Source organism: Helobdella robusta, assembly GCF_000326865.2.
Source record: "Helobdella robusta unplaced genomic scaffold HELROscaffold_15, whole genome shotgun sequence".
In the NCBI taxonomy this organism is placed as follows: Eukaryota; Metazoa; Annelida; class Clitellata; order Rhynchobdellida; family Glossiphoniidae; genus Helobdella; species Helobdella robusta.
The window spans coordinates 3,213,681-3,231,579 of NW_008703839.1; the positions used below are offsets into that span (position 1 = coordinate 3,213,681).

Sequence of the window (17,899 nt, forward strand, 5' to 3'; positions counted from 1 at the left end):
AATCAGCGTTAAATGCAAATTGTCAATAACAACGAAAAAAATAACAAACATTTTTGTAGGCCTTTTAACAACATTTTAAACTATTATTTCAATTAATTTATACGGTGACATCAACAGCCAACTTTCATCGAAGAGATTCATCTCTAATCATAATATTCTGTTGGTTGAATTGCAACAATTTTATCCTGCTTTTCATTTTTGAATATCCATTTAAAATTTTAAAATATTCTAAAAACAGTTTGAAATTTTAGAAGAGAACATCTTAAATCATGTCTGATGCAGTGCCATTTATCATCATTTTTTGTTTCCTGTCTACTCAATCTCATATCACGATTGTTATCAGCCTCGTTTATATTTCATAAGCCAGATTTCAGATTTATTGACTGTATTTGTTTCATTTATGAGGGTTAGGCGGACATTCATGGTAACGATTATTATTTTTGGTTTGTTTATTTTTGGATTATATGAATTGCTTTGTTAATGTTTGAGCATGTTTTAATACAGCATCTGCATTTGATGTGGATGATGGAACGTACTTTTTAACATGTACTGGCACATTTGTGTCGTGCGAATAACAAGACAGCGAATGAAAACTTCTGAGATATTTTTCGTAATAATTCCAAAGCAACACTGAAGATAAGGAGATAGAGACTGAGTTATCACAAGAGCGAAGTTACAAATTGCTGTAAAGACTGACGCTGCAGAAAGCAACCAATACATGCTTTGAAATAGTATAAACAAGAACGAAAATGTAAAATAATACAAAAGAACATGGAATTGGCCGGATAAAATATGCATGGTTAGCAAGTTAGAAATGCCACGGTAGAAATACCACGCTTGCTTGCGTCGTTGTTGCGCTGAATGAAACCTGGTTCGTGTATTTCTGGTACGAAAGTTCAATTGTAACTAAGTTAGGAAGGAATATTATTTAAACTACTCTTTGTTTTATCTATCAGAACTGGAAATGGGAGATCATAATCATTTAACAGCTTATATATAGCAATATAGAACTGAGCAGCTAAGCAATTACTTCATTTGATTTCAGACGCACAGACAAATAGCTGCTGTGAAGCTTTTTTAAAAATTTGATATTTACGACTGCTCTGCTGAAAATGTTTTTAAAAATTAAAAAAATTGAGATTATCACGCTTATTTGACGTAAAATTTGCAACATTGTTATTTACGTAGTCGTCGTTTTGGAGATAATAAAAAATTTATGTTTCAATGATGTCAATGTATTTCGCATATTATTTTTTTAGTTCCGCGCGGATTCATAAAAACAAAACAACAACACAGAACCACAAAACACAACAACTCAAAACATACAAAAAACATTAAGCTCCACAATACAACATACTGAATGAGGACATACAGGCACATTCAGGCACAAATTCGTTACATGAAAATTATTCAGTAGAAAGAAGTTTAACGAACTTCCATTTAAAAACGACGAAAGATCAGCACACTCAAATCGCAAACTTTTAATTAAAAAAACATAAAAGATGAAAAGTAAAAAAGGTAACAAAACAAAAGGACACTCGTTCAGAGCCAGCAAGTACTGCAAATTACTGTAAAATACATACTGTGCATGAAATCGAGCCAGGGCACGCCGCAATGCAACCACTCACACTGACCCGACTCTGTTCGTCTGCGCGATTTCCAAGAGTGCCAATCAAAAATCTATGAAGCGCGATGCATCCGTTACAGAGTGATTCGGAAAAAGTCTCACGATTCATTCAGTGTGCTATAGAACGTACCACATTTTTGCATCTTCTCATTTTTTACCCACAGGTCGATACAACTCATGCACCGATCAATGCGGACAAAGTTCTTTCTAGCAAACTCAACATTTCGGCAACCTAGAAACTTAGAAAAGTTTCTTCATATCAATGGAGTTACAATGCAGCTTATAGCAATAAACTGCATTAGAAACTTTGTACGAAGTATTTTGTGCTGATCATATTTACCTGTGTGAAGGTAAGAAAGAAAATTAAACCATAATTAAAGCTTGAATGCAATTAAACATGAAAATAATGAAAAATCAAAAGAACGTCAATAAGAGGACGAAGAGGATGATACGAACAAAGCACTGTTAGTCTCCTGGTTGTGAGGTTGCTGATGATGCCAGCGACTGTCACTACGCAGGTCACATTCCTTCCATCACTCTTTCTATCTAGGATGATGTAGGGAGTGGTGGTTAGACTGTTCACGTGCACTGTTCTCATTCCTGGCTCGCCACCAACGAACAATGTTATGCTGCTTCTTTCTGTTCTGTTGATGTCGTCGCTCGTGTTGATGTCGTTACTGTTGTTGATGTTGTTGTAGTTGTTTGTATAAGCGTCGATGTGGTTTTCATTGTGGATGGGCTTGCCAGATGTGTCGGTCTGTGAACTACCATCGTACTGTCCGTCATCATAACTTGTTCCATGCATGCCGCTTCTGCTTTTAAGAATGTTTTTTTCGAGATTATATTTTTGGTTGTTGTTGTTGTTATTGTTGCTATGATGTTTAGATTTTTTGTATTTGTTGTTCATGTTATTAACATCGTTCAGGTTATATATCATATCGTTGTTTTTGATATCAATGTTGTTGTCATCATTGTTGCTTTTGGTTCCTTTGTTTACTTTGTTGTTGTCATTGATGTAGTTGTAGTTTACATCAGTGATTCTGAACTTGTTGTGAGCTTTGTTGAGATCATTGGTGAGCAGTTGCCGGTCGAGATATATGGAGAGGTGAGGTGTTGGGTAGGCCTTCAGGCATGAACATGTGAGCCTTAATGGGGTGTTCTCGACCGCTATTATGTCACCATCGTTCATATTTTTGATGCTGTTGTTGTTTCTGTTAATGTTGATTTTGTCGTTGTTTTTGTTGATGTTGTTGTTGTTACTGATTTTAAACATTTTTTTGTTGATGACGTTGCTGATGTTTTTACTGTTGCTTCTGTTTCCACAGTCGTTTCCGCCGCATTCTCCGTCCTGAAGATAAGATTTTCAATTTATACATTTCTTATTTATTGAGCAGTTTCGCTGCAGGTTTGTATTATAAATCAATGAAAGTTTGCTATCGATCTGCCGTTATCGTTTCAAAAGTGCCATCATTGTCTCTAAAACCATTTTTGCAATTTTTGTAAAATAATTTTTTAATAATCTAAGTTAATTACGGTAATTATTTTAGCCTAATTCTCATTGTAATCTACATAACCACGCTTGCTAATTTAAAGAGTAAATCATTTCATCATTATGTCATATCGCTACATTAACAAACATCATCGCCATTGTTACTGCCATCATCATTTAGATTTTTTCCTAACCATATCTTCCTAGTTGTTTCATCATCAAATGCATATCATCATCCACAGTTACTATAACATTGCCGTTGTATAGTCAAATAATGTATTCATCCTTTCGTATTCAAACTAATTTCTTTTAATAATATAATCATTAGTTTTATTTTATCATTATATATGTAAGAAAGGTTGATAGCATTAAAAACTTCATTGAAGTAAACGTTAATCCGGTCTTTGACAAATGCAAGCTGGATGATAACATAACTGCCTGCTAACTAGTTTTACGCTGTTACGAGACTAGATATCGAAGAAGTGGTTCTTGGCTTACCGTCCGAATCTTGTTTACCTGACGTTTTTCCGACACATGTTATCTAGAAATTTGCGGATTTATTCATAGTTTTTCTCACTGATTTTGTTAATCTATGTTATAGAAAAAGATACAAAAGCCAAAAAAAACTGGTTTCCAAATTGTCACGGCTGCTGAAGATCGCGACATATTTTGATGTTCCAGCACAAATAAAGTTACAAATTTTAAAAAGATTCATCCCTTCACAATTAAAGTTTGAGCTACGGAGCTACAATGCTTTAGACAACCTTAATTTAATTTTAATTTAACTCTGAGTGAAAACAGTCAAAACAATTTCAGTTTTCTTGTTCTTTTTGTTTAATTATTAATTAACCAACATATTTGCTTAGTCGTCATTTCATGAACTATCTTAATTAAGTACTATGATGATTATATGTTGTATTGTGTGCAAGTGGACTGCTCATGCATAAGTTTAATACCTAAATTGTAATGGGTAAGGCCAGTCAGTCATACTTCTAGTGATTGATCCAACTTTTGTATATATGTGAGTTCTTATTTTTAAATTGATTATTGTATTCACGGTGGTCTTTACAAGTTTTGTTATTCTTATGTGATCTCAGTAAATCCGCACAATCTGTTTCTTTTTATTTTGTGTTTTTGGATTTTAAATAAATAGAATTTTGATTTGATTTGAACCTAGTGAGGGAAGCGGTCAGAAATTGGCTAACAATGCCAATCTGCGGTTGTGTGTTAGAGATGTTGGGTCTGTCGTTGAAGATTGGAGGTCAAAATATTGTTTCACTCAAGGACTCTGCGTAGAATCAAGAAATAAGAATGCGTAGAAATAAGAATCAAATTTCGAAACTATTTTAAAACAAGTTCAAATATAGAAATTCGATGTTTTTAGCGGGAAACAGCAATAGACTACAAAATGGCCAACACCTTACTTTCTAAATCGGACTTACCATCTCAGTCGCTAAAATGCTTAGATAAAAAGCGGATAGATGCTTGTTGGAATGACATTGTTTCTCTGCGAAGTCAAGGTGCCCTTATTAAATCTGTGACAGCGGCAATCACTCATAGGTCCAAGAAATTAGATACGTTTCCTGAAACGCTCTACAAGTTTGCGAGAAAAAATGTCATTCAACTACTACCGACCAGCGCAGATCTGCACAGATGGGGAAAAACACAAGATGCACTATGTTCCATTTGCAGTGCGCAACAGACAAACAAGCACGTAATGTCCAATTGTGGATCTGTGGGGTCCTGGCGAGATATACAGAGAGATATAATAAAATTCTATCAGAAGTATTTCTTCGGACTGCCTAATATTCGCAGATATCGTATCGATCAGAGTCCTACTGATGACACAACTGTTCAACACTTGTTCCAGACGTTGCCATTCTGCACGACCAAAAAATGGAGGTCATCAAATGGACGGTGTGCCACGAGACGAATTTGATCCAGTCTGAAATCTTCAAACAATCAAAATACAGAAACAGCTGGAAATCATGCTTGAACACCTCTTGAAAAAACTGCTCTATTACATTAAAAACGTTAGAAGTTACTCCGATTGGATTTTTTAATACTGTTGACTTGTCATCGATTAAAACTGATTGGCCTATTTCACTAACGGGCAAGCTAATTAACTCGGTTAAAAAATCGTCGCATGCCATTTATTGAAATAGGGCCAGGACACTGTATAACACCTTTTAGGGCACTTATCCAAGATAACGAGCATTGGGGTTTTATTGCAGTGCACATTGAATTCCATTTTAATTTTTATTTCATTTCATTTATTGATTTAATAATTTAATAAAATATGCTTTGGTCGTAGTAAAAGAGTTTTCAATTATTGTTATTATTGTTATTGTTATTATTATTATTATCTTGATCATTATCATCGCGATTGTACTAGTCGTCATTATCGTCATCACTACTATCGTCATCATCCTCGTCATCATCATCATCACCACCATCATCACTAACTTTAATTGTTTTCCCATAAAAATTGATTGATTTTCTATTATCATCGTCATCTTCAACATTTTCATATACATCATTTTGTAGTTGGTGACGAATATTAAGATGATGATGATCAAGATGACGGGAATGTGGATTATTATTATTGTTATTATTATTATTATTAGTAGTAGTAGTAGTACTACTATTATTATTATTATCGTTATCATGAAAATTGAAATCAAAAAATTTATCATCATCATTTTTGCTTTTGTTATCATTGAAATAGTTATTATGGTTATTATTATTGTTGTTGTTGTCAGCATTGTTATTGCTAATGTAGTAGTTGTTGATGTTGTTGTTGTTGTAGCTGTTGTTATTATAGTTGTTGTTGTAGTTGTCGTTGTTGTCGTTGTTGTAGTTAATGTTGATGATGATGGAAGAACGTTTGATGTCCTTGCCCTTAATGAGAGATAAACTTTTATCGTCTCCATCCTTATTATCATAGTCTTGGTCATTATTGTCCATAGAATGGCCATCATAATAATTAATCCTTGCAATCGCATCCTCATCATCATCGTCGTCGTCGTCATGAATGATAAAATCATCGGCATCGTAACTGTAATTTTTCAAAATTATGTTATCATTTCCGCCATAAATGACGTCATCACTGACGTCTGATAATTTGTTGTGTGCGTTTTTACTTTTATCATTTTCACCATCGCTATCGCTTCCATTTTCATCATTGTTATCATCTATCTCTCTATCATCATCGTCATCATCATAGTTATCGTCGTGTTGTCCAGTACTGAAGTGTTGATAGAGATCTGACGTCATCATCTCGTTGTTTGCATGCAGATGGATTGATTTGGCCGAGGCTGTGATGTGATGTGATGTGATGTGATGGGATGTGATGGGATGTGCTATGACGTGTGTCAAGTGATTCGAGGTTTTTATATGATTTGATGCGGATTGATGTAATGTGGATTGATGTAACGTTATTTATTTGATGTTAAGTTATATGATTTGACGTAATGTTATTTGATGTAATGTTATTTGCTGTAATGGGATATAATATAATTCGATGGGAGATGATGTAATGTGAACTGATGTAATATGATTTGATATTATGCTATCTGATTTAATGTAATGTTATTTGATGCTATGTGTTATTTAATGTAATGCGATGCGATGTAATGTAATGTAATATAATGTAATGTAATATGATGTAATGTGATTTGATACGATGTAATGTGATTTCGATTTGACGTAATTTAACGTGACGTTACACTATAGTATGCGATGTGATGTCAAAAGATTAGAAATTGAATCAATGTAATGTAATGATATGAATTAATGTAATAATACTCAATGCGACGAAATCCGATTTGACAGTAAAAACTGCCTTTTAATGAAGAAATACGAGATGTGATGCATCATCATTATTATTAGCAGACCTCTGATGAAAAGATGGTGGGTGACATTTTGCTGACGTGACTGATGACGTGAGTGCAGACGCCCTGTGATGACACACGTGTAGTTGCCGCTATCTTCATTTGTCAGATCTGACAGGCGGATATTTTTACATGTTTGCATTATTTTCATCAATAAATACTCATTAGCCAGTAATTCAAAATAGATTTTTATCGAATTTTACAAAATATTTATTTTTATGATATTTGTATTTTTATCAATAAACACTCATTGTTCAATTCAATCATAGCAATAAGCAAATTTCAAAGGAAATGAAATAAATTAAATAATAGCATCTGAAGACGCAAATGTGTTTTAAACTATAGAAAAAAAATGGAAATGAGAATGTTTACAAACTGCATATATTTAAACATTTAGGTTATGCCACTAATTACAAATCTATCCCTATGATGCCTTTTTCAAACCAAACAGACAAACAGATAATAACACCAGCATCAACATTATTTCAAGAGTAAACCTATGACACCGACTAGATATTTTGAGCATCATGGTGAGTTTGTTATCGTGAGAGGAGTGCATCCAGGTGACGTGCAGTCTGTCCTGTTCCTTATGGAAGGGATCCAGCAGGTCATCAGCATCGTTCACCTGTGTCGTTTCCGGACCCTGCTGCTTTAGGAAGAACATCTTCATGTTCGAGAAGATGTGGTGGTTCATCTCAAATGTAGATGATGAAAAGGAGGAAGATGAAGATGGCAGTGATGAAGATGAAGTTATCGTTATTTGCGATGATGGTGAAGAAGAAGATGAGAAAGATGACGATGACGAATTCAACTGGACGTCAAAGTTTATATTTCGAATCGGTCTGGAAATTGAATCTTCAGATGAAAATGAAAAAATGCTAACTGGTTCGTGAAAATGTCCGAAAGATAACGATGAGGATGATGACGACGACGATGATGACGATGGTAATGCTGTTGTTGCCGATGATGATGTTGATGACGACAATGATGAGTGACGATGCTTCTGCACTGACGATAATCTCACAAGCTGCTGGAATCTGGTTGAACGTTTGTAAACGTTGGCGTTCGTCACGGTGGGAAGTGGTGTGGGGGAGGGTTTCATCTTGGTAGGTCGCATATAGGCAATCTGGCAGTGCAACTCTATGGACTGCCCCGCGTTCGTAACGTACACTTGACTGGTTGTCGTCAGTTGGATGGCGTGAGAGGCTGCTTGTGTGGCGGTCGAGACGGCGGTGGTGGTGGTTGTGGGGGTTGTATATTTATAATTTTTCCAAATAAGTAAAAAATGAAATAATATTTTGAAAACGACTAAACTAAAACGATGGATTTTTGTTTATAATAATTAATAATGAAATAATATGTTTGGGGGGTTATTAATGTGAATTATGTTATTAAATTACACCGTCGTTCTTCCTATTTTTGCATTTTTCAATAACTTTCGATGAATTCATCAAATCAAATCAATGAACATTTTAAAACAAATTAAAAACTATGCAGGAGAAAAAAAATCAACGTGAAATAAAGTTAAAAATTAATTCTCGCACTCACACACAAACACACTTACCAACAAGCATCGAATATGAAGACCACCACATTTTTCATTTTATTTAAGAAGAAATTAGCATCACTTGATCAGCGATTTGCGAAGACTACTTACCCCCGGACTACTTGCAGTACAATAAAAAATTTCGCGAAAAACATTTTTTGGGTACGAACAAAATTTGCTAATTTAAACCCGTCGTTAATTCTCTTGTCTACAAATTAATTAGTTAGTTATTGTCTACAAATGATTGTTCCCAGTGTGGAAAGCGGAAGCTTGTTCACAAACGTCACGAACGTTTTTTCACTGTGGAATCGAAGAGAAACTATGGTATATGGATTTGTGAAAAGCGGTCTATTTGCAATGGACGGGTTTGGACAATGGGCTTGTACGGTCCACAGTGGTTAAAAATATGACAGACCACACTCATGCCTCACAAGCTGGCCGTCCTTTAGCTCTAGATGTTATTGCAAACATTTATGAGCGATCGATGCAAACGCTAGAAACCCCTCATCGAATTCTGACCGAAGCCGCATCCGATTTGCACACTAATACAGCTGCTATTTAACCTCGTCAGGATTTTCTAAAAAGGCAGATTCGCCGTTTTTGGCACGATGATAATGTACCAATTGCCTCAGAGCGTCGCTGATTTGGTGATTCCTCGAGTAATATATATAATTCCCCTTGAAAGTTTTCGTTAATCGAATAATCTTTGTTTCAGAATCTTCGAGAAATAACCATCTACGGCGTTGTTTTCTAATGTACGATTCCGAACAAATCTTTTACCCGGTCGTATTCTCGTATTTGCCACACAAACTAGATTGCGGATTCTGGCTCAATCAACCTAATGGCTTGCCGGCGGTACGTTCAGCACTGTTCCGCAGTAGTTCAAACAACTGTACTCTATTCATGTTGTCCATTTACACTCGGTCATTCCAAAACGCGTGCCACGTATGTCAAAACGTTGCTCGAATTGAAGAGCGTGCAACCTGGATTTAGACCGACATGTCTGATGAGTGAGTTCGAGCAAGTCGCCATGCAAGCAGGTTTTTAATTATCTTTTATTAGAAATAAAATTTTAATTTTTAATTTTATGGTTTCCTGGCATTCAACATCGGATTCCCAGGAACTGAAAAAACAGGTTGTTTTTCCATTTATGCGTTTGGAGGCGAGTATTGGTGGAAGGTTTGAAAGTAAAATAATTTTTTGTGTTTTTGAAAATTTGTATTCTTTAAAATTTTACAATACTATGGAATTCAAATTAAAAAATCTTATTTGAAGGTGAGTACGAAGCTGATCACAAATTTGCCCAATGGATAAAAATATTGCCGACTCTGGCATTTGTTGAGCCGGATAATGTGGTCCCAGCGTATGAAAAATTGACCAAAAGTGACCAATTTCCTGATGAAGCCATGCCAATTGCAAACTATTTTGAAGAGATGCTTTCATTGGAAGACCGCTGCGACGTGGCCGACGTTTCCGAGTGCTGCATGGAAGGTTCATCAGCGGACGTTAGATGGACGACAAAGCACCAATAATAACGTAGAGGGTAAGCATTGCATCATCGTTCCATCAAAGGCGAATTTTTTTCAAATGGAAAAAATGAAACACGCAGAACTATGTGGATGAGGTTTTCAAGTAACTAACTGACCATGATCACGCTGTTTAAGGTTTAACTATACAGTGACATTCTACAGCAATTGCTATAATAATGATGATGATAACAATAAAAATAATAATAATCTAATCATTACTTAACAACATTAGGATTATAAAATTTTTTGATAAAACAGCGCACGATGTATAGTACAATTAATATGTATTGATAGCACTTGTGGATGTGCATTGAATGGAAGGCAAGTGGAGCGTGTGTGCGTGCGCGTGTGACGATGAAACCGGAAAGATGGATGCGATATCTTTGTTGTGACGTCATCCTTCTGTAGCACATATTTATGCTTCTGCAGTGAATTGAAACAAAAAGATGAAGAGGAAGAAGAAGAGGAAGATGCTATGAGAAGAATCTGGCGCGCTAGATAATGCTGGTGATGGTAATGATGGCGATTGTGATGTTGTGACGATGTGTGTCGGCAAGAGATGTTGTGTTGTAGGGATGTTGGAGTTGTAATTGGGACGTTTGGATCGGTGATTTAAACGCTATGCTGCTGATGTTGATAAAGATGATTTTAACAACAATTTTTGATGTTAATCATTGATAGAATAAAAAGATATTTTCTAATGTGCTGATACAAACTCCATAAAAAATTTTTATCTGGTGAGGTTTTCGTTTCGTTTTGTTTCTTGAGTAATGAAATTACTTACAACAATAAAGATATGAAATAATGAGATAAGATGATCCAAACACAAACACCCTAGATGCTTGTAAGCCGTGTCTAACAATTGAAACATCACATATTTAAATTACAAATTTACAATTTTGGGAGCATGTTTAGGAGGAATAAATCTGCACATGAATGTTTTCAATTAATTTATCCTGTCTTCGACGAATCATTGCAGGTTTTTTCAAGCTATTTTCACTAATAGGCATTTATTTTTATTTATTTATTTTTATTTAATTTATCTATTTATTTAATTTTTTTATTTAATTTATTTGTTTTTATTATATTTTATTTATGTCTGGTGCCTGATTTCGAAGATTATTTTTATATTCTTGTTGGTGACGATCGTGGAAAAAAATAAATTTTTGATCAGTCGAGGCTGACAATCATATAAAATGTTGTTTAGAGTTGTAAAGCAAACCTCTAAGAGGCGGTCATCTTGAAGTGAAAATTAAAAAATGTATCACTGAGTTTAGCTTAGAATTATAAAAAAATCCCCCTGTCCTCCTAGAAGAAAATTATTCAAACGAAATTTATAAAAGTTAGGTGTCGACAGTTATAATGTAATAGATGACAAGTAGTAAAAAAATTAATAAGGCATTACGTGTAGTGATGTGGCAGATTTCACGATGAAGTTAATAACATTAAAAATGAAAAGTTGATGAGGATGAAGAAGATGAAGATGATGATAAAAATGATGGAGATGACGATGAGGATGATGAAGACGATGACGATAAAAATGATGGAGATGACTATGAAGATGAGGATGATGAAGATGATGATGGAGATGGTGGTGGGATGAAGACCATGACGACGAGAATTGGGAGAAAATAAAATGGCGACTGCTATTGTTATCGTGGTCCCAGTGGGAATGGCTCAAGTAGAACTGGCTCGATAAAATAACGTCCATCATACCGGATCAGTTTTCCAGTTTTTTTAAATCATTTTTTTTATAATTTCAAATAATTGTTTTTAATTATTAATATATTTCAAATATTTCTAATATAAGTTTATTTTCGTAACGTATCTTTGATTTGGATCATTGCTGTGAACACCCAGCGGGTCTGATCAGGCGAAGTTAATTTTTCTTGAAAGTATTCATGCCTATGTGTGCGTCCTTATATGTGCGTTCTTATGATTGTTTGTGAGCGTGTTTGTCCTAGCGTACTGAATTCTATTCTTTCCATACGAGTGCCTTCATGCGTGAGTGTGTGGTTGTGTGTGTGTGTGCGTACGTGCATATATGTGAGTGTATGATTCAGTCTTGACTCAGTCAGTGTTTGACATCGTTGAACAACTGAGTGAGCTGCGTCACACAGACATAAGCGCGAATTTACACACACACATACACACACACTTTCAAACACACACACATTCACTTCATCCACTCTCACACACACTTAGCCACCCGCCGTTAAATTAGCATAGCAAGCATCAACCAACACCCCCGCCATTTCCATCTAACTCATTTATAATTTTATTTCTCCATTTTTTCCTCCTTCCCAGCCAAATCGATTAGGTTCATTTTTTGAAACAATCAACATCGCAATCTCAGCCATCTCTTAAGCATTCATCCTCTATTAACACCACTTCTATTTAACAAACACTCTTTAGTCATTTAATTCATGCATTCCCATAACATACAATAACCACTTAGTTATTTTATTTTATTTGCATTCATTATAAATAAATCTATTTACTTGAATTTAAATTGTATTACCTAGTTCGCGAATCTTTACTGCAGTTTTAAACGAATATAAATGATATAAATCGAACGAACAGAAAATCAAATGATGTGAAATTATTGTCAGAAAATGATCAACAAAAAAAAATTTAGTATATAAAATGCACATTTGAATCAATTCAACAAAAAAAAATTGAAAAAAAACATCAACTCACCTGCTAAAAGCGGGAAATTTGAATATAAGAGCAAGTAAGATGACATCAAGTATAAAAATGAAAATGCTACCGATGGGGATGATGATCTAGATGATGATGACGAAGATGGTGGTGAAGATGATGTTAGTTTTATAAACAAGCAACCAGGTTGTTTGTCTGATGACAAGTGGAAATGTCGTAAAGTGGTGAAATTGATGACGATCATGATGACGCTGCTACATATTTGACAATAACTGTTTCGAACTGCCATGCCTATGAATATTTTCAAATGTCTTTGCTGCTTGTAAAAATTTAGAAACCTGACAACGTTTATATATACAATTTCAGATAATGTGTACATTTCATATAAGATTTACAGATGTGTGTATAAAGCAAGTTATATATTGCATATATAAAATTGCATATACAATGAATATTTAATTTATACATCTAAATAAAACATACAATTACATACAAAAAGACGTGAGTATAAAGATACATACTCATATATATTAAAAAATATCTTAGATAAATAAGCAAACTGACTTGAAAGAAGGCATTCCAACTGTCTAGCATGCGTTACGCCAGCGTAGATACAACGTATGAGCTACTCCGCGGAACGTTTGACTTAGGCACATATTAATAAACCATTATACCGACCACACGCTCTTTGTCAATGAGTGACGTAACGAATTATCGTTTTTTTTTTGTCTTCGGGACAGCAGTTTAAAACAGTTGCTATGTTTTTTGGTTGACTACTATTTTCTTGCAACACACTGTAGTGGTTCGTCTGATTAAAATAATTGAAATTAATGACGAATCTCCCATCAATTTTGCTGTGCGTGTGTGTGAGTGATTTGTTTAGGTGAATTTTGTTCAGACTCACGGTAGAAAGTAATTGTCAGGATTGATTGTCAGGATTGATTGTCCTCTTGCATCTGAAGCAGTTAATTGAATATTTGGCTGAATGGAGAAATAATTATGCAAATATATAATACGGATAAGTGTGTGTGTGTGTGTGTTTGTTTGTGTGTCTGTATGTGTTTGTTTGTGTAAATGTGTGTGGCGTGTGCATTGGTGTGAATTTTATTTATTACACAAATATTGAAACGAGAGCATTTTTGGATTTTTTGGTTTGGTGTTTAAATCAAATTATATTGCAAAGAATTTTTTTTAATATTAAATGAAACTGAATGGATGAATGAATGAATGAATGAATGAATAGATGGAAAAATGATAAGTGGATCGAGAAGTTTTTTCAGAAAGTATTTGTTGACTTCACTTTTTAACGATTTATTTTATAGGAGTATCGGATCATATACTTTTTGTTTAGAAATTTTTCAAAACAATGACGAACAACGATAACCGAACCTATGGAACCATTTCAAAATATGCATGTGTGAACGACACACACACACTCACAACATCACGCTGTTGTGCATATCACTGACTGCATGTCACTCTATAAATCATTCATCATTAACCATACTTGAGATAACGAAACAAGTTGAAGTTTGTAAGGTTTTTATTAAAATATTTTTCAATGCTGCTAACAACAAACAGTTCATAGTCTAACTTAACTTCTTTAATTTGCTCTCCAAAATCCCTTCTTGTTAACAAAATTGTTTTTTGACCTTAAAAACAAAACTGTGGGTGTTAACAATGTTTAAAGACCATAAGTGGTTGTGCGTGTGAGGTGGCGTGCAGTGCACCAGAGAACCAGTGTGACAGATGCTTGCCGAGAGTTCAACGATGGGCAGATGCTTGGAATCTTATTTTTGCCTCTACCTTCGAATCTGAAGTTCGGGAAAGATATTTTTCCGTATGTGAACCTCGTGTGTGGAATGTATTACCCGTATGTTCAAGAAATATTGGGCTTAACTGTGATTAAAAAACTTTTGTAAACACATTTGTTTGAACTTTAGTATTTTTGAGCTCATTTTTTGTTCATCTGATATAAAGTTATTTGTGCGTTTTTTTTGTTGAAACTATAACCAGAATAATATTTTGTTTTATTTCATGAAAGTGCCTTTGAGATTGTATATAATTGGCGCCAAATAATTGATCTGTAATGATAATGATGACATCAATAGTATATAAAGAAGAGCCAATACATGTCGTTTGTTGGTTTTCACAAATAGAAATATTTGTTGGAGGAAAGGTATTTATTTATTCATGAATTGAAAAAAATAAATTATTAAACGCAATATTATTGAAACTGTACAGTTGAGAGCACCAGAGATCAACCAAATCGTTAAATCCTCTAAAACCACCAGTAAAAAATTCAAAACTTCCTTTTGCAGCAGCCAGTTATTTCAAATGAATTTAAATAATTGTACTTAGTCGTAAATCAATTTTTCTAGCATAAAAACGCAAACGAAATAGCCTATGCATACAAACGAAACATAAACAAAAAATTACATAAAAACAGGAAACTTCAAAATATAATAACTGCAACTTAAAATATAACAAAAATAGCAAAAAATTGGAGAATCGTCAGGTCAGGTCATTGAAATCCAGTTTGGAGGGTAATAATCTTCTGCTAAAAATCCTGATCCGATTTCCGTGTTGGGCGATGGATAGTTCTTGTAATAAACGACAGTCCCTCCAGATAGGAAGCCAGCCCACCACCCAAACGTGCCGACAGTCATGATGACGTGCTGGCAGGCACTGAGGATGGCAAGGTCGACAGCAGTGTCAAACATGTTGACGCCCATGGACAACTTCTGGGAAGCAAACTTTTTCATCAGGTTGATTTCTTCAGTTGAAGTCAAGTTGAAAGTGCGAGATCGCAATTCGTGAGTGTATATTATAGGATAACTTGATCTGGAAAATATAAAATAATCAAAAATTGAAATTATTGAAAATAAGGTTTTAATAAATATTCCAGAATGCTTATGTGTGAAAACAAAATTGGAATATAAACACGCTGAATTTATTTTTGATAGATATAGAAATGCAATAAAAAACAAAATTACCGGTTGATTGTTTGATCAAACACACAAACACACACACACACACACACACACAAACAAACAAACAAACCATATACGTGGTGCAAAACTTTATTTGAAATCAAATTTGAAAATATTATTAAATAATTTCAACAAGGAGCTCATTTCATCGTAGGCAAGAAGTGTTGGTTGAAAATTTTGAATTCACGCAAACATGTTCACGTATATCTTAAACAATTAAACAAAAATGTTATTATTTGTAAGTGTGTTGGCATCGATACATGTAAGGTGGTGCTCCAACCAAACCAGCCAACCAAGAAGTTGTGTGCGTAGATGTTCGTTGAGTTCATTTTAGTATAGACTGTGTATTGTTAAGAGTGTTAGTGCTTTGAATACATGATATAAGCTTCTCTATTGATAAGAATGATTGGAATGGTGAGAATGTGCGAATGAAACTTGTATAAATAGAAGCCGAGAGAATCAGATCAGATATTTTTGACTGTTCTTCTACCGTCGAAGTGTCTGATCTTGTCTTTTTTATTGATTGGCTTCAATCATGATTGCTTTTAAAAAGGATTAGTTGTATTTATTATTGTTATATAGAGTTATGAAGATTAGTGCCGTTGTTTTATTAGTTTTAAATTTAAAAAGTGATTGTTTCAAGAGGAAAATGATCTTTTCCGGCGAAAATAACATAAATAATTTTTTGCCACTAAAAGTTTTTTGATTCGCCGCTATGTGTTGAGGATAAAACTTCAAAGTCACTGAATGTAATCATGCACGTAATTAAAAGGGAACGTTTGAGTTTTCCATCCACCCTAGCCCCTCACATGACGGCGCATGGAATGTTTTTACATTATTACTTACCGATCGCTTTCATAAATAATTTTACTATTGTAATTATTTAGTTGTTGAAATATTAATATTAGTAATTTTTCTAAAACAAATATTAAATTACGGCTGTGTGAGAAATTAAATGTCAAATAGAACAATTAATCACAGTGTAGTTGCTGATCGATTGTACAACAAAAAACTAACTTCACATTTTGGCTGGCCCACTGGACATCATCACTCGAGACGATAAATACTAGAGTTTTGTCTACCCAATTATTTCTGTCAGTAAGTTTTTTGAATTCATCATTACCCCACTTCAAAAACTCTGATTCAAAAAGTTGAATGGCTCTGTCGATATATTCCTTTGGTGCGCTTAAATAACCCCTTCTGATTTCGTTAGGATTTGTCATGTCACGTCTTCTAATATGAACGCCGATATAAACTACTTCAATAATTTTTTTATCTGTTAGATGTATAAACTTTCTTTTTTCAAAACTAATGAAATGTGACTTAAAAGAATTCTCGGAAGAGGTAGTTAAGTTGCTGGAAAATGTAGATAGGAATGTTGGAAAACGTTTTTCCAGTAAAATCTCTTTCGTCCTTTGCTGCAAAATAATTTGAACGCTCGAGTCAATCCAAGTTTGAAATCTGAAAACTGATCTTAATTCCGTGTTTTCAAAATATCGCCATGATTGCAAGAAATGGAAAATTTTCACTATTGGATAATGATAATTTTTGTCAAAATTAATTTTAAACATTTTATTTTTTTGAGATTCCGTTGTTATCAATTTTATCGTCACGTTGTTTTGCAAATCTTTTAAAAATTGTGACAATTTGTTCTGAACGTTAGCATCAAATCTGCTGGGCCATCGTTCCCAGATACTAAAGATGTCTTTGTTTAGGCAGGCGTTGTCGTCGACGAAATAAAATTTACTCAAGTTAAATATTCGAGCCAGGTAATCATAGTGTCCGGAACTTAGGATGACGGTGCCGTTGTAGCGTTCAGCAAGTCCCAGAAGAGATCTGAACATTTGGTATTCATTTACGTATTAAAAAAAATCGCAGCAACGATGCATGGAAATAAAAAAAACGTTGCTTAGTCAAATTTTCAGCGTGAATTTTTACCAAATTTCAAAACTGGCGTTTAAGCGAATTTATATTTTAATAAAATATGGGAACTTTTAGCGAAATGAAAGAAAATTATTGAATTTAAAAAATATATATCACCCATAAGTGAACATTACGTTTCCCAATCTGGCAGCAGATGGCACGCCGGCACATATTCCAAACGTGAATTCTTTATAAATTACTTGATCAACTGACAATCTTTGTGGCGAAGTATTGTTGT

The 17,899-nt window shown here is 34.2% G+C and overlaps 4 protein-coding genes across 4 annotated transcripts; 1 reads left to right on the forward strand and 3 right to left on the reverse strand.

Moving 5' to 3' along the window:
• Positions 1–2,018: 2,018 nt before the first annotated feature.
• On the reverse strand, positions 2,019–6,395 carry HELRODRAFT_169473 (hypothetical protein; the record flags this gene model as incomplete). The annotated part of the gene is made up of 2 exons (XM_009015279.1): positions 2,019–2,975; positions 5,583–6,395. 2 exons carry the CDS (start codon positions 6,393–6,395, stop codon positions 2,019–2,021), a joined length of 1,770 nt encoding a protein of 589 aa, XP_009013527.1.
• Positions 6,396–7,433: 1,038 nt separating this feature from the next.
• HELRODRAFT_169474 (hypothetical protein) lies at positions 7,434–8,604 on the reverse strand (the record flags this gene model as incomplete). The annotated part of the gene is made up of 2 exons (XM_009015280.1): positions 7,434–8,215; positions 8,574–8,604. The coding sequence occupies 2 exons, from the start codon at positions 8,602–8,604 to the stop codon at positions 7,434–7,436; spliced, it is 813 nt and encodes a 270-aa protein (XP_009013528.1).
• A 792-nt stretch (positions 8,605–9,396) lies between these two features.
• HELRODRAFT_169475 (hypothetical protein) lies at positions 9,397–10,087 on the forward strand (the record flags this gene model as incomplete). The annotated part of the gene is made up of 2 exons (XM_009015281.1): positions 9,397–9,595; positions 9,831–10,087. 2 exons carry the CDS (start codon positions 9,397–9,399, stop codon positions 10,085–10,087), a joined length of 456 nt encoding a protein of 151 aa, XP_009013529.1.
• Positions 10,088–14,758: 4,671 nt separating this feature from the next.
• On the reverse strand, positions 14,759–17,899 carry HELRODRAFT_110149 (hypothetical protein). The gene is made up of 3 exons (XM_009015282.1): positions 17,779–17,899; positions 16,756–17,574; positions 14,759–15,589 (listed from the first exon to the last, which is right to left on the reverse strand). The coding sequence occupies exons 1-3, from the start codon at positions 17,790–17,792 to the stop codon at positions 15,265–15,267; spliced, it is 1,158 nt and encodes a 385-aa protein (XP_009013530.1). The 5' UTR covers positions 17,793–17,899; the 3' UTR covers positions 14,759–15,264.

Bases quoted from the DNA above. Each gene is read 5' to 3' on its own strand.
- HELRODRAFT_110149 (XM_009015282.1), bottom strand. The intron at 15,590-16,755 runs GTTAGTTTTTTG...TATATTTTCCAG, and splicing joins TGGGCCAGCCAAAATGTGAA to ATCAAGTTATCCTATAATAT.